Source organism: Balaenoptera ricei, chromosome 18, assembly GCF_028023285.1.
Source record: "Balaenoptera ricei isolate mBalRic1 chromosome 18, mBalRic1.hap2, whole genome shotgun sequence".
Lineage (NCBI taxonomy): Eukaryota > Metazoa > Chordata > Mammalia > Artiodactyla > Balaenopteridae > Balaenoptera > Balaenoptera ricei.
The window spans coordinates 3,596,659-3,615,186 of record NC_082656.1 but is presented as its reverse complement, the minus strand read 5'-3'; the positions used below and the strand labels follow the sequence as shown (position 1 = coordinate 3,615,186).

The window sequence follows — 18,528 nt, the reverse complement described above, 5'->3', positions numbered from 1 at the left end:
AACAGTCATGACCAAGACAAAAAGCCTTATTTTTTTAAAAAGTCAGTATTTTATAAAACGATTTCAGCGATATTCAAGTACTGAAACAATATTGTCCAACATTTTGTAAAATCCTTAAACTATAAGCCAAGAAGCTTTAAAATCAATTCTTTAATGAACTACGAGTCACATTACCATTAGTAATTCCTAATTAAATATACAGTGGAGGTAAAGTGAATATTGGAAGACCATTTTCTAGAACAGCAGGAACCATACTTTAATTTCTTAGAGCCTATTCAGTATATTCTGAAACCTATGCTCACAGTATAAGCCATGAACTCAGAAACTGTATGAATTGTAAGATTTAACATATTTAACTAATTCAATTATACACTCACATACAAGGCTTTAAATGGAATGGTTTGTGTCTACCTACTTTATTCCTAGCCAACCCACGGTATACTCCCACTTGGCCCTCCCCCACCCTCAAAAAAGTACAAATGAAACTGTAACAGGCAGCCGCTGGAAATCCCTTTGATTAATAATAAAAATCAGTTTCAAAAGTCAATGTGAGTCTTCAGACATAGAGAACAAACTTATGGTTACCAAAAGGGAGGGGTGGGAGGAAGGATAAATTAGTAGTGTTTTATACACTACTATATATAAAACAGATCCAACAAGGACCTACTGTACAGCACAGGGAACTATATTCAATATCTTGTAATAACCTATAATGGAAAAGAGTCTGAAAAAGGATTTATGTATATATGTGTGTATAATTGAATCACTTTGCTGTACACCGGAAACTAACACACATTGTACATAAACTACACTCCAATAAAAAATTAATTAATTAAAAAAAATTTAAAGTCAATGTGAGTCTTAATTACAGAATAGGTTGTGAGGCCCCACTGCCAAGGCTTTTAAAAATCTTCACCTTCCATGGGAACTAGAGAATTCAGACAAAAAACAAAGACCCCTATTTCATTCTCCCAGCTTTAAGCATGCACAAATGGATACCGAAATTAATAGGAACTAAGCAAAAATACTACTTGAAAATATCTTAAGGTCAGACATGAGAAAGTCTAAGGAACTGGAACTATAATGTCAGTGCCGGATTGCAGATGGTTTAAGTATATTTCACAGAGTTGTGTATCCATCACCCCAATGAAACCCCGTGTACATTACAGTCATTCCTCTTTTCCCAACCTACGCCTCAGCCCTAGAAGCCACCAATCTTATGTCTCCATGGATTTGCCTCTTCTGGGTATTTCATATAAATACAATCATACAGGAGGCCTATTACTGGCTTCTCCTAGCATAATGTGCTCAAAGTTAATTCATGTTGTAGAATTGCATTCTTTTTTGTGGCCAAATGATATTCCACTGTATGGATGTACCAGTTTATTTACTCATTTGTCAGTCGACAGACATTTGGACTGTTTCCACTTTTTCCTACTATCATAATACTGCTAGGGACTTTTATACCAGTTCTTGTGCGGACATACGTCTTCATTTCTCTTGGGTATATACACCTCGAACTGTTGGATCATATGTAACTTTACATTTAACCTTTTAAGAAACTGCCCAACTGTTTTCCAAAGCAGCTACACCATTTTTCATGCCCATCAGCAATGTAGGATGGTTCCCATTTCTCCACATCCTCGCCAACACCTGCTACTGTCTTTTTGATTAGAGTTATCCTAGTGGGTGAAGCGGGAACTCATGCTTGAGGCTCTGTATCTTAAACCAAGCCCACTCATCCTTGAATTCGATCTCAGCTATTCTTCCAAGCTACACACTTAAGTATTAAATAGGCCCCAATGGTCATTCTTAAAACCCAAAATAGAGCCAGGATAATCTAACGCTCTTTTAATAAATGAAAGTGTCACTTCTGCATAGTATATGCACTATTATTTTATCCCAAATCCTATCAAGCTACAATAATGTCCAACAGCCAGGCCTTGCTGAATAAAGATGTCAGGCTAAGCTCAAGTGCTAAGACTGCAGAGGAACACTTTAACACATAACAAAGCTTTAGTCGGCGCTTTCACAAAGGAGCCCTGGCCTGGAATTCAGGTTTGTCAATAATCTGTATGTAACCTGACCAATCACTTACCTTCTCTACACCTGAGCATGGTGTTCTGAACCACTCACAGAACTACATCCTCTGAAGTCACTCCCAGAGATAAAGTTGTCTAAGCCTGAAAGTTTAATGAAATTTGCAAACATGCTAACTCACATGCCTAAAAGATCTAGCTTTGCACAGCAGAAAGACTTTGGGTTTAGTAGTCAGGCAGGCTAGGTTCTATTTCCAGCTATGCCATTTAGTAGCTAAATGGCCATATTCAACATGCTTCTCTGTCAGTCTCCTCGTCTGAAGGTAAGACTGCCTTCTTCAAGAGGTTCTGAGGTTTTATAAAGCCAGTGTAGCTAAAGCATCCAAGAGAGTGGCCGGCAAAATGCAGACATTTAAATGTTAGCATCCATCCATCTTCCCGCTAACTCTGGGCAAAGTTTCCCAGCAAATAAAGCCCTCTTAACAAATGTCCTGGGCATTGAGAGCTGAATGCGAGTTCTTGTGACCGGAGGGATTCCATTATAAAGCGCTTCTCCACATTACAGTCGGTAACTCGTTAAGGAGAGCTATCAATTAGCTTAAAACAGGACTGGGGAATTCTTGGAAGGGCACTCAGGGATGCAGAGACGAGAAACCTCATTTTTGCCAGGGACGGAAGCCTGAAAAGGTCCTCCGGGCTCACAGCCAGCCTGAGCACAGAACCAACGCAAAGGAGAGAAAGGTACGAGCTATATTCCCACGACCCGATTGGAAACGCGGGTGTAGACTGCCAGGCTTGAGGGGGGAGGGGAGGGGGCTGGCGACAGCAGAGAGGGGCGGGGGGCTGGCCAGGTGCGTGGAAAAGCCCAGGAGAGGAAGCCGAGCCCCATTCCAGCTCTGAATTAACCGCTTCCTGCGACTCTCGGCTGCCGCCTCCTACCTGATCTGGTTGTCACGGAATTTGTTGAGATGCGGTTGGTTGAGGTAAATGGTGCGGGCTGGTGCGTCCAGCAGGTCCCCAACAGACGTGGCCCGGGACATCTCATCATCTGCCTTCTTGTAGCCCGAAGAAGAACGAACAGGTCCTGCGGAGGAGAGGCGCGGTCAGAAAGCAGAACACAAAGAAGTCACGCCCGGCACAGGCAGCTGCACGGGCGGGCGGGCGGGGACCAGCTGGAAAGGATGCTCCGGGCGACGCGCCGCAGCTGCACCTCGGCGGCCGCTGGAGACGCGCGCAGCTTGTCGGCTCCGCCCCGCCCCGCCCCTGCTGGTCCCCAGCGCGGAGGAGCCTGTCCCGGGGGTGGGAACCTCGCCCCTCCCGCACCTCGCCCCTCCCCCTCCCTCCCCTCCCCCCTCCCCGGCCAGCCGGGCCTGGGCGCGGGGAGCGCAGGCCCCACGGGGGTGGCGAGGGGCGCCCCCCTGCAGGTAGGGCCACGTGGGCCGAGCGGACGCGGGGAGCAGAGGCCAGAGCCTCCCCTCCCCGGGCCGAGCTCCCCCTCCAGGCGCAAGGACTGAATTCCGGAGCTAGGCTTTCCCTGCTTCTTTGCGCTGAGGAACGGGAACAGAGGAACACAGCAAGGGGGTGTGCCCTGCATTCGGCCGCCAGAGACGATGGTGGAAGACACCTCTGTGCCCCAGAATGAAATTCCAGACCCTCCGTGCAGAGGGCTGGTCCCCTGGTTTCTGGAACAAACCAGCAGCCTTTCTCCCCCGACGCGCCTGGCGACCTGAGAGCAGAATCCCGCCCATCCCCGCTCGCGGGCGCGACCTGAGCCTTCATCCAGGGCTTCTGTGGTTAAGACCCAAGCCGGTCTATCTCCTTAAGATGCGATTTCAGTCCTAGAGCCGAGCCTCTCTTGGGCTAAAGCTCCCCATAACCTTCCCTTGAGGAGGGGTCGGCAAGGACAACGATGACACACCCAATATGTCTGCCCAGGTGTGCACCCCTCCACATACACACACACACACCACACCTCCAAATACAAGACAGGGTCCCTCGCTGGACGGGGCCACCCACCTCGCGATTTGACCTGGGGGGGGGGGCGGGGTCCTGACGTCAAGGCCCACAGAAAAATAAGTGCCCTACAGATGACAGAGTCTTCTCTGCTTTTCCTTAAATTGCATCTGCCCTAATACCTGCCGCACTTTCCACCTATAAAAGAAACAGGTGTTGCACGTAACTTCGGAAACGGGCATCTCACTTCAGTAAACAGCCACTTCATAGCTACAAAGCATGTTAAGAAACATTTTGAAAGAGACAGCTTTGGCTGTGGAAGTATGTCATCTTTTTTAAAGTGGTTAGAATCCCATTATAATCCTCATCCTAAGAAGAGGACACCCAAATGTAAAACTGGGTATTGAGAGCTGCTGTGGTCTCAGTACAGGACCCGAGCCTCAGACCCTGCCCTCCAGCCCCCGCTCTCTGGGGTCCCTCTCCTCTGCCTCCACTTACCCACAGGGGCAGCAGAGGGCAGCAGGTCCTCCGAGACTGGCTGGCCCGGGAGCCGCCAGAGTAGGCTGGTTTTAAAGCATTTGCTGATTTAAGGCCGACGTCCCACTTTGTCCTCCTCCACAGCCTTATCATCATTACCTGACACTATTTATTTATGGTCTGTCTTCCCAAGTCCAAGAGCAAAAGCTCCAGGGCAGCAGAGACATGTTCTGTTCAATGCAGTGACCCTAGCGCCCAGAACAGTGCCTGGTACACAGCGGGCACTCATATTTGCTGGCTGAATAAGTCCGTTTTACTTCAGTCTTATAGAAGGTCTACTTGAATCCTCCAGGCAGGGATGCAGTGATTTGCACCGAGGGCTCAGACCTGTGACCCTACTGTGGGCAAAACGGTTCACTGCCAGGTGGTCTTTGCTCAGTGTCTCTCAACCCTGGCTGCACATCATCACCGAGAAAGCACTCAAAATTAACTAGTTCCTGGGCCCAACCTTGACCAATTCTGACTCTTTTCTTTTTAAAGCTCCTCGAGGGACACAAATGGGCAGTCATAACTGAGAATCCCTTGTAAGAGGCAGCCGAGAACACAAACAAAAAAGAGCTGGCTCCCGCTCTCAAAAATGTTAACCAGTACAACCACGGTTACCAGTGCACCAGCATCTACGACCAAGTGACCAAGAGGGGGCTTGAAGGTGCGAACGGGGTCAGAGGTCAGCAGCCTCTTTGTGCCAAGGGTGGGGAGCTGGTCAGAACAGAGTGTGAGGGCAGACCTCGGAGTCTTAACGTCTGGGTCAGGTTTACAGTCAGAGAGGGGAGAACATCGTGGGGAAGGACAAGAAGAACTTAGACAAAGACCCAGTAGACAAAATGCACTGGGGACCAATTGGAAAAAACAAAAACCAGCACTGAGGATGCAAATTGGAAGACAGAAAGGAAGCTCAGAAAAAAATAGTCTGTGGCCAGACTGTGGATGATTTAAATGCTAGGGGAAGAAACTTGAACTTCATCCTGAAGGTCAGATGAACCACAGAAGGTTTCTAAGCAGGAGAGAAATGCACCTGGCAGTGACTTAACAAGCAAAAGCAGAAAAGGGGGAGAATTTGGAGGTAAGGCAGGAAATTAACTCTACACTCTAGAAGCAAGAGGATGAAAGCATGAATTAAATGGAAAATGGGAAAAAAGATGGACATGAGAAACATCTCAAAAGAAAATTCTGCACAACTTCTTTTGGATGAAATAGATGGAGCAGAAAAAAGAAGAAGCATTGGATGATTGGGATTTGAAGAGGAGACTGGGGCCAAAAAAAAGCATCACTGACAGAAATAAGAATGGAAACAAGTTTGCCCAAACAAGAATTTCAATGTTGGATAATAAATATTAGGGTAAAAAAATTATTGACACAATTAGTGATAACAGTACTAAGTGAAATATGTCCCAAGTACGTAGCATGCACCAGGCCAGCTCGTCTTTCTATACGACAGTAGGGCCAAATCTGGAATTTTATTTTAAGTAGAAATATAGTCTCCCTCACCCCACCCCCAAGACTCAGATAACTTTCTTCTGCCTCAGTGGCCTCATCTTGACCCAATCCTCCTTTGGAGAAAAACGTTAATATTTTCAAAATAACACAATTTGTTGAAAATGTCTTGCCTAAGGAAAATACTGTACCATATATAGCAAAGCACTTTATGACTAAGGTTTCAAATTCAGACTCATGAGATGAATCCTGAGTTAACGCACTTTGAAAATACCACCGCACAAAATCAGAGTGTATGTTTACAACTCCCCCACGTACATAAGCCCGGTGTCAGCAGACAGAGACAAGTCAGGAAACATCTACTGAGAAAGAAGCCGAAGTAAAAGGAAAGAATAGACACAGATAAGCACAGTGCAACACAGACCGAAAAGCTGTCAGCCAAGACCACGCGGGCAGGGGTTTTGTCTATTTCTTGGCTCCACCCCCATCATCCTGAGTAATGCCCAGCACACAGGAGGCGGCCTGTAAGTAACATGTCAACTGGATACACAAAGGGCTGACGTAGTGTGTGCCTTCTGAAGAGGCCCACCCCGCCCAGCCCGGAGCCAAGGACGGCTCCCTGGTCTGGTAACCTGACCCCTCTCCTCCCGGAGCCCAGCGGGCAGGTCTGTACCTTGCAATCCCCTTCATCCTTTCCACCAGGGATGGTTACTTGGTCCACGTTGGGCCACTAAGGGTCTGCCTTCTGGAAACTTTGACATGGGACCCGGGGAGATGATTTGTTTTTCTGTTAAGCTGTCTTATGCCAACTTGATTATTAGACCAGCTGAAGAACCTAGATGGGTAGAAGGAAAATTTTTCTGCCCTTTCACTTGCAAAGGAGTTTTACTCTCTCACAGAAGAAATTCTTGGGAAAGAAATATTCTAGTCTTCCTAAGTCAGAAACCTATTAAAGTGAGAAGCCTTTCGGCAGCACCTCTGTAACCAGCTCTGTGGAAAGAGTCAGACCTCGGACATTGTCTCAGAATAAAGAATTTGGCAGGTCTTAGTCCTGGCTTCCTGGGGGAGTGGCCTCTGGCCCCTTGGAATTTTCCAAGTAACAGGAGTGTCTGTGGGCCCTTCTGAGCAACCTGCGTTTATGCCAATGAGGTGACTCATAGTGGACCCTGGACAGTCTTAGAATGGGGGCTGACCTGCCAGAAAAATCATACGACTGCAGAGTTGGGGGTTGAGCCAGTTGACATCAGCCTGACCTCCTGACTGGGGGTGCAGGAGGGAGACACGGGGACTGGAGACCTATATACAGGAATCCCATAAAAATGCGGGACCCTAAGTGTCCACTGACAGATGAATGGATAAAGAAGATGTGGCACATATATACAATGGAATATTACTCAGCCATAAAAAGAAATGAAATTGAGTTATTTGTAGTGAGGTGGATGGACCCAGAGTCTGTTATACAGAGTGAAGTAAGTCAGAAAGAGAAAAACAAACACCGTATGCTAACAAACACCATATATATGGAATCTAAAAAAAAAAAATGGTTCTGAAAAACCTAGGGGCAGGACAGGAATAAAGACGCAGACGTAGAGAATGGACTTGAGGACACGGGAAGGGGAAGGGTAAGCTGGGACGAAGTGAGAGAGTAGCACTGACATATACACACTACCAAATGTAAAATAGATAGCTAGTGGGAAGCAGCCGCATAGCACAGGGAGATCAGCTCGGTGCTTTGTGACCACCTAGAGGGGTGGGATGGGGGGGTGGGAGGGAGACGCAAGAGGGAGGGGATATGGGGATAATATGTATACATATAGCTGATTCACTGAGTTATACAGCAGAAACTAACACACCATTGTAAAGCAATTATACTCCAATAAAGATGTTAAAAAAAAAAGGTGGCCAGAAAATTGCAGCTTGTAACACATCCTGAGCTAAAGAGAGTGGGAGGGGTCAGGACACACAGAAAGGAGGAGCTTTCATGGGAGGGCGGAGGAAACATCTGGAAAACAAAGGTCGCCCTGTTAGGCAGGAAAGTTTCTCAGGTTGAAAGTTCTCTCTGGTGAAAGTTCAACATGTAGACAAGTAATAACACCCATGTAATGAAACCCCAACAAAACTATGGACGCCAAAGCTCAGGTGACATGTCCTGAGGAAGCTTCCCACAGAGACCCTGCCAAACCTCGCTCTGTCTCTTTGGGCTGCTCCTGATTTGTACCCTTTCTGATAAAACTATAATCATAAGTTTGGCACTCTTTCCTGAGCGTTCTGAGTTATTCTAGTTATTACTGAAACTACAGGGTCAATGGGAACCCTGAATTTGTAGCCAGTTGCTAAGAAGTGCAGGTGGTCCGGGGACCCCAGACCTTGCAGCTGGGGTCTGAATGAGGACAGACTTACAAAGAATCGTGTCCTAAACCTGTGAAGTTTGACTAATTCTGGGTAGTTAGTATTAGAATCGCACTGCAGACATCACTGAATTCTAGGATGACGGAGTCAAAAGGGAAACTGTTAACAATCACAAAAGTGTATTAGGTCCGAGGAAAGCTGGGTGAGAAGCCAGATCTGCAGACACTTGAACCCGATTCTCCTTCCACTGGAACCAGCTGCCCTATGAGCTCAGGCCACCTGAGCCTTGATTTTTTCATCCGCAAAACAAATCAATTACAGAAATCAAGGGTTGGCAAACTTTTTCTGCGAAGGGTCAGGTAGTAAATATTTTAGGCTTTGGGCCACATGTGGCCTCAGTCTCATTTTTTTTTTTAAACACAAAATTCTTAAATGTAAAACCCATTCCAGCCCCCAGGCCCACAGGCCAGATTTCACTGACCCCTCATTTAAACCAAGTTCTTTTACAGTTAAACTGACTATATCCCAACCCCCTCCTCAAGGGGAAATTAGACTAAATTTCCCCTTTATCAATAAGATAGGACATAAAATTCCTGGAAACATAGGTGTTTGGGCTTTTGCTACGTCAGTTAAAAGTTGGATAGGTAAAAAAACAAGGTCCTACTGTAGAGCACAGGGAACTATATTCAATATCCTGTGATAAACCATAATGGAAAAGAATGTGAAAAAGAATATATATATACGTATAACTGAGTGACTTTGCTGTACAGCAGAAGTTAACACACTATAAATCAACTATATTTCAATAAAGTATTTTTTAAAAAATTTTTTAAAGTTGGTTATGTCATCTTCGTAATTTTTTTATGTACTTGTAAATAAAGGTGTTTTTTTTGCCTCCAGAAAGATTTCCAGGAAACTAGTGCAATCATCACAGAGCTCTGCAACAAGAGGTACGTGCATGTGCAGGGGTGCGTGCGCACGTGCAAACACACACACACACACACACACACACTCCCCTTCCCAAAGAGTTTCAAGTTCAACTCTGGCCTCTACCCCACGTTTACAAAGATGTTTCTAATCCTTCAGGACACAGATACGGAGCAGTCCAGCAGCCAGGAAAGCACTTGGGCTGATTATCTCCCCTAATCAAATCAACATAATGAAAACACTGTACAAAAGCAAAACGTGACTCTTCTTGCCTTCACAGACACACTTTGGAGGCCTTTTCTAGACCCCCACTTAGCGCAAACCACATCTCCCCAGATACAGCATCGATGATCTGTCTTCACTGTCGGTGAATCCGATGGAATCATCATCCGTCGGTGAATTCAAAGGAGATACACGGATGGCTCAGGAGCTCTCATTACTGCAAGTACTGATGGGTTTCTCTTTTTTCAGGGAAAGAGGAGATGAGGAGGGAAATAAGAGGCTGTGCGCAGCTATGATTTAAAATGTTGTGGGGTGCTAACTCATCCAAAGTTACGGGGCACCTCCTAGACGGAAAGCATGCTGCCGGATAGCGGGCAGGGAAAAGGCACACAGCTTAGGGCCGACGCTTACATTTTAGCCGAGGCAACAGAAACAAGAGAGAACAAAAATCTGGGAATTCAGAGGACAAAGGGGACTGCCAGGCTCATAACAGGGCCAAACACCAGGGCAATTTCATTAAGGAAGAGTTTGGGGTTTCCCTGGTGGCGCAGTGGTTGAGAATCCACCTGCCAATGCAGGGGACACCGTTCGAGCCCTGGTCCGGGAAGATCCCACATGCCGCGGAGCAACTAAGCCCGTGCGCCACAACTACTGAGCCTGCGCTCTGGAGCCCGTGAGCCACAACTACTGAGCCTGCGCGTCTGGAGCCTGTGCCCCGCAACGGGAGGGGCCGCGATAGTGAAAGGCCCGCGCACCGCGATGAAGAGCGGTCCCCGCACCGCGATGAAGAGTGGCCCCCGCTTGCCGCAACTAGAGAAAGCCCTCGCACGAACCGAAGACCCAACACAGCCAAAAATAAATAATAAATAAATAAATAAAGTAGCTATAAAAATTTAAAAAAAAAAAAAAAAAAAGGTACCACAATGCCAAGGAGACGCAGATGGAGGAACCTGGATCTCCGGCCCCTCCACCAATTCGGTGTCACCAGGTCAGCCGACTTTTTCAGGTCACAAGGTCATCATTATGATAAAAAGCGCCACTATCTTTTGTTGAGCCCTGTCTAAGCATTTTACCTGTATTAACCCTTAGAATCCCTGTAACAATCACTGGATGAGCATATGCTCACCTGGTAGAAAAAAATGGGGCGAAGAGGAACTCAGCAGTGAGTTCAGCGTCTACAAGTTGAGTTTCTTTGCAGGTCGACACAGGCAGCTGCTAGGCCTTTCTCCACTTGGATAACCCTTCCCAATGCCTCAAACCTCCTCAGAAGCAGTGCCTTTCAGACCCACCCGCAGTGGGAAGCAAGGCACCTCCTACACACACCTGCGGGCCCCAGACCTCATCCAGGTCTCCCGTCAGCTCAGGGTCTACATACACACGCATTCTGCCCTGGTGTCAGGCAGACTCCTGACACCAGGAAATTGGTTCCAGCCACAGACACGGGACAGCAGACAAAGAAGGGCCCAGCGCACTTGCCCTGCTCTCACGCGGGTGAGTCACGCTTGCTGGCAGAGATGCAGGTTTCATTTCTGTGCTTAGTGCATGCTGGCACGTTAGTTGGCCTAAGTAACTTTCAAAAGAAAGACTTTTACTTTCTGTTTTGAATTTTACCATCACCTTCTAAGAATAAATCAGTTTCGAGAAACAATGCTATTAAGCAGAAGTTTCAAAGTCAAAAGCCGATGATCTAAACAATCATGGGGACCTTTCCTGGTGGCGCAGTGGTTAAGAATCTGTCTGCCAATGCAGGGGACACAGGTTTGAGCTCTGGTCCCGGAAGATCCCACATGCCATGGAGCAACTAAGCCTGTGCGCCACAACTACTGAGCCTGCGCTCTAGAGCCTGTGAGCCACAACTACTGAAGCCCGGGTGCCTAGAGTCCATGCTCCACAACAAGAGAAGCCACCGCAATGAGAGGCCCGCACACCATGACAAAGCGTAGCCCCCGCTCGCCGCAACTAGAGAAAGCCTGTGCGCAGCAACGAAGACCCAACGCAGCCAAATTAATTAATTAAATTTTTTGAAAAAGCAGTATGTGCACTTGAAAAAATAAATTTAAAATAAACTTAATCATGTTTCATAGGAGGATAAAAGAAATAAAGCCAGCCCCCCGAAGAAGAATTCCTGGAGGGAAACGTAAGGTGGAACCACCTGAAAGGTACAGCTGATCATCAACAGAGCCTCACTCTAGGTAACGTGCCTCCTAATTCTGGACTCTCCCCGTCCCCGTCGCTGTGGGTGCACACAGCTGTCAAGCGGCCACTCCCTGAGGTTAGCACGTCAGCCTCACGGTGAATACAAAGCTGAACTCTGCGGCAGGCTCCCACACCTGATGCTGACACTATTAATGCAATGATCTCGTCACAGCTACTACACCAGATGTTACAGTGAACTCAAGCCTGTCTAATCCAAAGGCATAATCCTACCTCCAAACCTCAGAACCAATCTCTTAATCTTCCTGACCCCAAACACCGATATGCCCTCCTGCGAGGTATTAGACTTCACAAAGACACTCTAATGTTACAAGCACAACTTTTTTTTTTAAATTAACAATTCTATGAACTGATATGGTTATAACTGTCAAATGAAAAAGTTCCAACACCACAAGGAGACTTATTAAACATCTAAATATCAGCTACTATAATTCCTCAACGCATGCATAACCCTCTTTTTGTCGAGAGTCATTTCTCCCAAGAATTTCTCTGTATTTACTTACTCGATATTCCAACCAGGAATTCCTCTGCTCAGTCCACTGATAAGCACCAACTTTGAGTGACAGATTCCAAGGGGCCATCCCTGTGTCCACTCTTCCTTAGAATTCTAAGTTAAGTCCCATATTTTCCTTGCACACAAAAACAATTTACTGGTGTATTGTACTAACTGACCCAACGAACTCTTCTTTCCCTACAGTGGCGTCACGGTTCATGGTGAAAAATATTTACCAGGTTTTTAAGGTTGCCCCCAAATCTGTATCATGCTGAGGCATTGCATCATAAAAAACCCCTGTCAATTACCCAAAGAGGTTAAAAACTTCCTGGCCAGAGTACTGGTAAGTATAGTTATGAATTGCCTGAAGCCCAAAGATTATTCCATGATAGCTCTCCCAAGTGCATTACAACGCGTATTGTTGTAATAAGGAAGAACCTTTGGATACTGTTACAAGTTCATCACTAAAGGGATGTTGCCTGTAAGCTTAAATTACACATGACGGCCCATCTCTGGGATCCCTGTGCCCCAGGGAATGAGCATTAAGCTAAAACACCCTTGTTTGGCTCACAGGGAACATCCTGACCAGGCTCACCTGTGAATGATTGCAGGAGGGAGAAATTAACACATCCCCTCCGGAGGCTGATGGGAACCAGGAAATGTTCGACTTTACTCCCTCCCCTTTTAGTATCAAAAAAGACTGCTTTTTTTTTTCTTTTTTTTTTTTTAACATCTTTACTGGAGTATAATTGCTTTACAATGGTGTGTTAGTTTCTGCTTTATAACAAAGTGAATCAGTTATACATATACATACATCCCCATATCTCCTCCCTCTGTGTCTCCCTCCCACCCTCCCTATCCCACCCCTCTAGGTGATCACAAAGCACCAAGCTGATCTCCCTGTGCTATGCAGCTGCTTCCCACTAGCTATCTATTTTACATCTGGTAGTGTATATATGTCCATGCCACTCTCTCACTTCGTCCCAGCTTACCCTCCCCCCTCCCCGTGTCCTCAAGTCCATTCTCTACGTCTGCGTCTTTATTCCTGTCCTGCCCCTAGGTTCCTCAGAACCTTTTTTTTTTTTTTTTTTTAAGATTCCATATATATGTGTTAGCATATGGTATTTGTTTTTCTCTTTCTGGCTTACTTCACTGACAGACTCTAGGTCCATCCACCTCACTACAAATAACTCAATTTCATTTCCTTTTATGGCTGAGTAATATTCCATTGTATATGTGTGCCACATCTTCTTTATCCATTCATCTGCTGATGGACACTTAGGTTGAAGAAGCCTGAATTCTGACTCAGGCAAGATGGTTCTCTGGGACCCGAGTCCACCATCCTCTCGGTCTGGCGGCTTTGCAAATAAAGTCGCTCTTCCTTGCCCCTCAATTTGTTTGCCTGTCGGGCAGTGAGCAGAGCAATAGGAGCTTGGACTTGGTAACACTGTAAACTTTCAACACTTTACTTTTACTGCAATCTGGGTGTGCACGTAGAAACCGTTAATGCCTTTACTTTTACTGCAATCTGGGTGTGCACGTAGAAACCTTTAATGCCTTTACTTTTACTGCAATCTGGGTGTGCACGTAGAAACCTTTAATGCCTTTACTTTTACTGCAATCTGGGTGTGCACGTAGAAACCTTTAATGGAAGAACAATGCAGATCAGATAACAACCAGAGTCTAACACGGTGCTGTCCACCTTGGTAGCCACTGGCCACATGTGACTACTGGGCAACTGAAACATGGCTGGTCAGAAGAGAGATACACACAAGTGTAAAACACACACCGGATTTTAAAGACTTGGATTAAAAAAAAGAATGTAAGATGTCTCAGTTTTTATAATGATTATGTTGAGATTACATTTGGGATATACTGAGTCAAGTGAAGTATACTATTAAAGTACAAATATGCTCACATTTTATTTCTACTTGACAGTGCTGGGTTAGCAGTTATAACTGATAACTATCTTACCCTCTGTCTGCTTCTTACCTCTCAATATCTCCCGCAGCCCTTCCCACCCTTCAGTTAAACCTGCAGCTTGTATCTAAAGAAGGAAAAGTAATTTCAATTCCAGCTTAAGGAAAATTTAATAGGGAAGACGATTTGTACCTAAAATCACATCCTAATGCTAAGTACTAACACTTCACCCAGTTCTAACTTAGCCCTCTGGCAAACTGCCTAACCAGCTGCAATTTGGGGATAAAAATGCCCGTAGAGAAATTCAAGTTCATGAAAAGAAAGATTTTTCACTAAAATCCAAAGAGTTTCCTTGTAAGAGAACTTCAGTCCTGCCTTAGAAGTGAGCATACATTTGTTTATCCCTGTTTCTAATAAGACTAACTAGATACACCTCTACCTCAGATTAGAGGCAAGGGGAGGAAAAAGATTGCTACAGTAAAGGCACACTAGTCACCAGTCAGAAGTGACAGCTCACCCCAAGGAAGGGCACAGAATCACACACACACACACGTTGACCAAGCACAGCAACCCCTGAGAACGTAAGTTAGAGGGAGTGCATTGTCCTAATGCCCAGACACAAAGACAGCCCTAAGGAAGCACAAAATAGCCACTCATGCTCACAATTACCATTGTGTCATTAGGAAAAGTTTGAATAACACTTTCCTAGGGCCCCTAATGCTTTGTGCAAAATAGTTTTTAATTCAAAAGTTGCCTATTATGTTTTGGTAAATTAACAGTTAATGTATCAGAGCTACATTTTTAAGCAACCTTAAATTCTTAATTTAGTATCTATTGGTCAAGCTAACAAAGATCTTTGCTGTTTTAAATATTTGAGATGTTTCTGAAAATATAAGATGTATAAGACAACATACAGTAGTGTATCTTAAAGACATCTGTGCCTATAAATAATGCTTTTATAGCAAGTGCATTACTTCCACACACTTAATACAAACTTAAATAGGATATCAATCTTTAATAGCGCATTTTTCAAGCATACTATATTGATATTTGATTTACACAAACTATCATAAGCAAGTGGACCTAAAAACCAGTCCTAAGTTTATAAAGAGAGAAAAAGCCCCGAAACAGAATTGAATTATTTTAGTGAAGAAAAAAAAAAAAATCAGGATGATGTTCTATGTCACCTGAAGAACGTAACATCCTCTTGCTGTACTTTTAGCCCTTGATGGTGGGAGATGCCAGCAGTCACGTACTTTTCCTCTCCCCATGTGACAGCTGTCTCTTGTGGGACTAACATTTGAGCTAGGTTGCAAACTTCCACTAAGTTCTCCAATTAAAACTCATGGACTTCCTCAAGTTCATGAAGATGTATTTGCTTACAGAAAAGGATCTCTCTTCCCCTTCTCTCCCCCTTGCAAACTCTACATTGAGATTTTGAAAACTGAACCCACAGCATGACACCTGAGTTTTTGGTATGGGGTGACTTTCCACGGCTGTAATAACAACCCAAGTTAGAGGATATTTAATCAGCTGGCTCCCTCAGACCATGCCACAGCAAGCCCAGAAAGCCTAAGCTAACTAAGAAGACAAAAAAAAAAAAAAAAAGCACACATCAATAACCAAGGAAATATCAAGTAAAATGAGATTATCCTATCTCACAAACTGACAGTTTAAAATACACCAGTTGAGATCTGTTTCTGACCGTGAGGTTTATAAGGAGGTCCAAATAAGTGTCCTTTCACTGTAACAATTAGAAAACTGGAATCTAGGAAACTACTTTTTTCTGATATCAAACAACAGGCAGTGCAGGAAAGTAACTTGAGAGAAGAGAAACAAACAAGGTGAGCCCAATGATCATACCTTTCTACTTGAAAACAATTTCTGGGCAGAAGTGCAATGAAGGGGGAACCCAAACAAAAGCCTGGCAGTCTCACCAAACTGAGGAGAGAGAGATCTCAGGGTGATGAGGCCAAAATGCTGAGAATTTACAGAGTAGAGAACTGAGGAGGGTGGGACTATGCAAAACAGACACTCTAGAAATTTGCATAGGGTCACCTCGACTCTTTGGGTAAATTCCAATTTGCACATATGCATGGCAAAATTCATCAGGGGAAGAATAATGACCAAGGGAACTGCCAGAGGAACGATTTCCAGAGCTCACACAAAGCCAGGAAATTGTTAGAGTTCCTATGAGCCGGAGTTGAGAGACCTAGTTGACTACATCGGGAATCATGCCTTATCTGTGGAGCTAAAATAGATCCATAAAAACTTAAAAACTAGCCTTAATAAGATCAAACTAATCTACAAGTAACTAAGTGGGAACAAAGTCCAAAACTCCTGATAGGAATTAGCAAAACCCAGCACTCAATTCACATGGCATTCAATCAAAATTACTAGACATGCAAATAAACAAAAAACCCATATGAAATGGATGATCCAGAAGAAAACCCAGCAACGGGAACAGACTCATAAGTGAAATATGTAGGATTACCAGCCAAGGATGTTAAAATAACTGATATAAGTAGATTCAGTACATCCAAGAACTTAGAGGAAAAACTATAGTAAGGAAGAAATGGGAGATACATAGAAGAAACAAATGGAACTTCTAAAGATGAAAACTAGAATATCTGAAATGAAAATGATTCTAGGTGGGATTAAAAGCAGATCAGGCACTGCAAAGGAAAGGGTTCGTGAATTTGAAGACACAGCAACAGAACTATCCAAACGGAAGCAATGGGAAAATACAGAGCATCAGTAACCTGAGACCATATCAAAGTATAAATAGTTGGAGTCCCAGGGGCAAAAAGGGGTGAGGAGGGAAAGGACAGAAATATTTGAAGATACAGTGTGGAAAAGTATTTCCAGATTTGATGAAAGCTATAATCCCAAAGGTTCAGAAGCTCAATGAACACCAAGCAGAATAAACAAACAAAAACACATCAAGGCACAACATATTCAGATGACAAAACCTGGAATAAAGAAAAGTATCTGACCAGAAGCAAGAGAAGACATATTACATATTAATAAACAAAGATAAGAAATATTTCAGACTTCTCATTAGAAGCTTTGCAAATCTGAAGAAAATGGAACAACATCTTTAGAGTTTTTTCCAACTGTTAATTTAGAATTGTATACCAAGCAATAATATCTTGCAAAAATGAAGGTGAAATAAAGACTTTTTTTAGGCCAGCAAAAGCTGACAGAATTGATGTACTACCAGAAAAGTTAAAGGAAGTTTTTTAGGCTGAAGGAAAAGAATACAGATAGAAACTTAGATTACACACACACAAAAAAAACAAGGGATGCCTAAAATTGGAAATATGTAGGTAAATGAGATATATCCTTTACAAATTTTTAAAAAATTATTTAATAGATAATATAATAGTGTGTTGTGGGAATTATACTTAGAACTAAAATGCATAGTGCAAAGGATAGAAGAGGAGTGAATAAAAGATATAATATTAAGGTTCTTACATTAGGATAGAAGGGGAGTGAATAAATGATACCGTATTAAGATCCTTACATTAAAATACTATATTGTTATTTGATGGTAGAAAGTGACAAAAGATGCCTACAGGAAACCCTGGAACAACCACTAAAAATATTAAACAAGGAGCTACAGTTAATAAGCCCAGAGTGGAGATAAAATACCTAAAATACACAATATTTTTTTTAAAAGGCAATAGGAAAGTAAGGAACAAAGAAGGGACTGGACAAGTAGAAAACAAATAAAGATGATCAATTTAAATCCAACCACACTGATAACTATGTTAATTATAAATAGTCCAAGTACTCTAATTCATTCAACTGTCAGACTGAATTAAAAACAAGATCCAACTATAGTCAGCCTTCAAGAAATTCACCTTAAATATAGACAGGTTAAAAGGGAGAAGATGCCACACAGAACACCAAAAGAAACCTGGAGTATAACAGCACCAGACAAAGGAGATTTCACAGCAATATTACCAGGGTTAAAAGGCATCTTTCATAATGGTAAAGGACTCAATTCACCAAGAAGACTTAATACTAAACATTTATACCTCTACTCACAGATACATGAAGGAAAACTAACAGATCTGTACGTGGAAATAGACAAAGCCACAACTATACTTGCAGACTTCAATACTTCTTTCTCAGTAGTTGGTACAACAAGGAGAAAGAAAAATCAACAGTGAAACAAGCAACTATATAGCAATTTGAACATCATTATAAGGCAACTTGACACAGCTGGCTCTTCGAGAACTCTCCACCCAACAACAGAACACTCCACCCAACAAAAGAACACATGGTGGGCCATTCAACAAGATAAACCACAGTTTGTATTCTACTAGTCTCAACTCATTTAAAAGGACTGAAATTATGTAAAACGTGTTCTCTGATCACAATTAGAAATCAATAATGAAAAGCTCTTTGGAAAATTTTGAAATATTTGAAAAT

At 43.7% G+C, this 18,528-nt stretch overlaps 1 protein-coding gene across 1 annotated transcript in view; it reads right to left on the bottom strand.

Annotated features, from left to right (window-relative positions):
- Positions 1–4,622, bottom strand: part of LOC132352710 (phospholipid-transporting ATPase IB) — a 441,016-nt gene extending 436,394 nt beyond the window's left edge. The window contains exons 1-3 of the mRNA XM_059903398.1: positions 4,491–4,622; positions 4,056–4,068; positions 2,979–3,123 (exon numbers count right to left, since the gene is read on the bottom strand). Of these exons, the coding sequence (XP_059759381.1) occupies positions 2,979–3,123; positions 4,056–4,068; positions 4,491–4,622 (290 nt within the window). The remainder of the gene's footprint in view (positions 1–2,978; positions 3,124–4,055; positions 4,069–4,490) is intronic.
- Between the last annotated feature and the right edge of the window lie 13,906 nt (positions 4,623–18,528).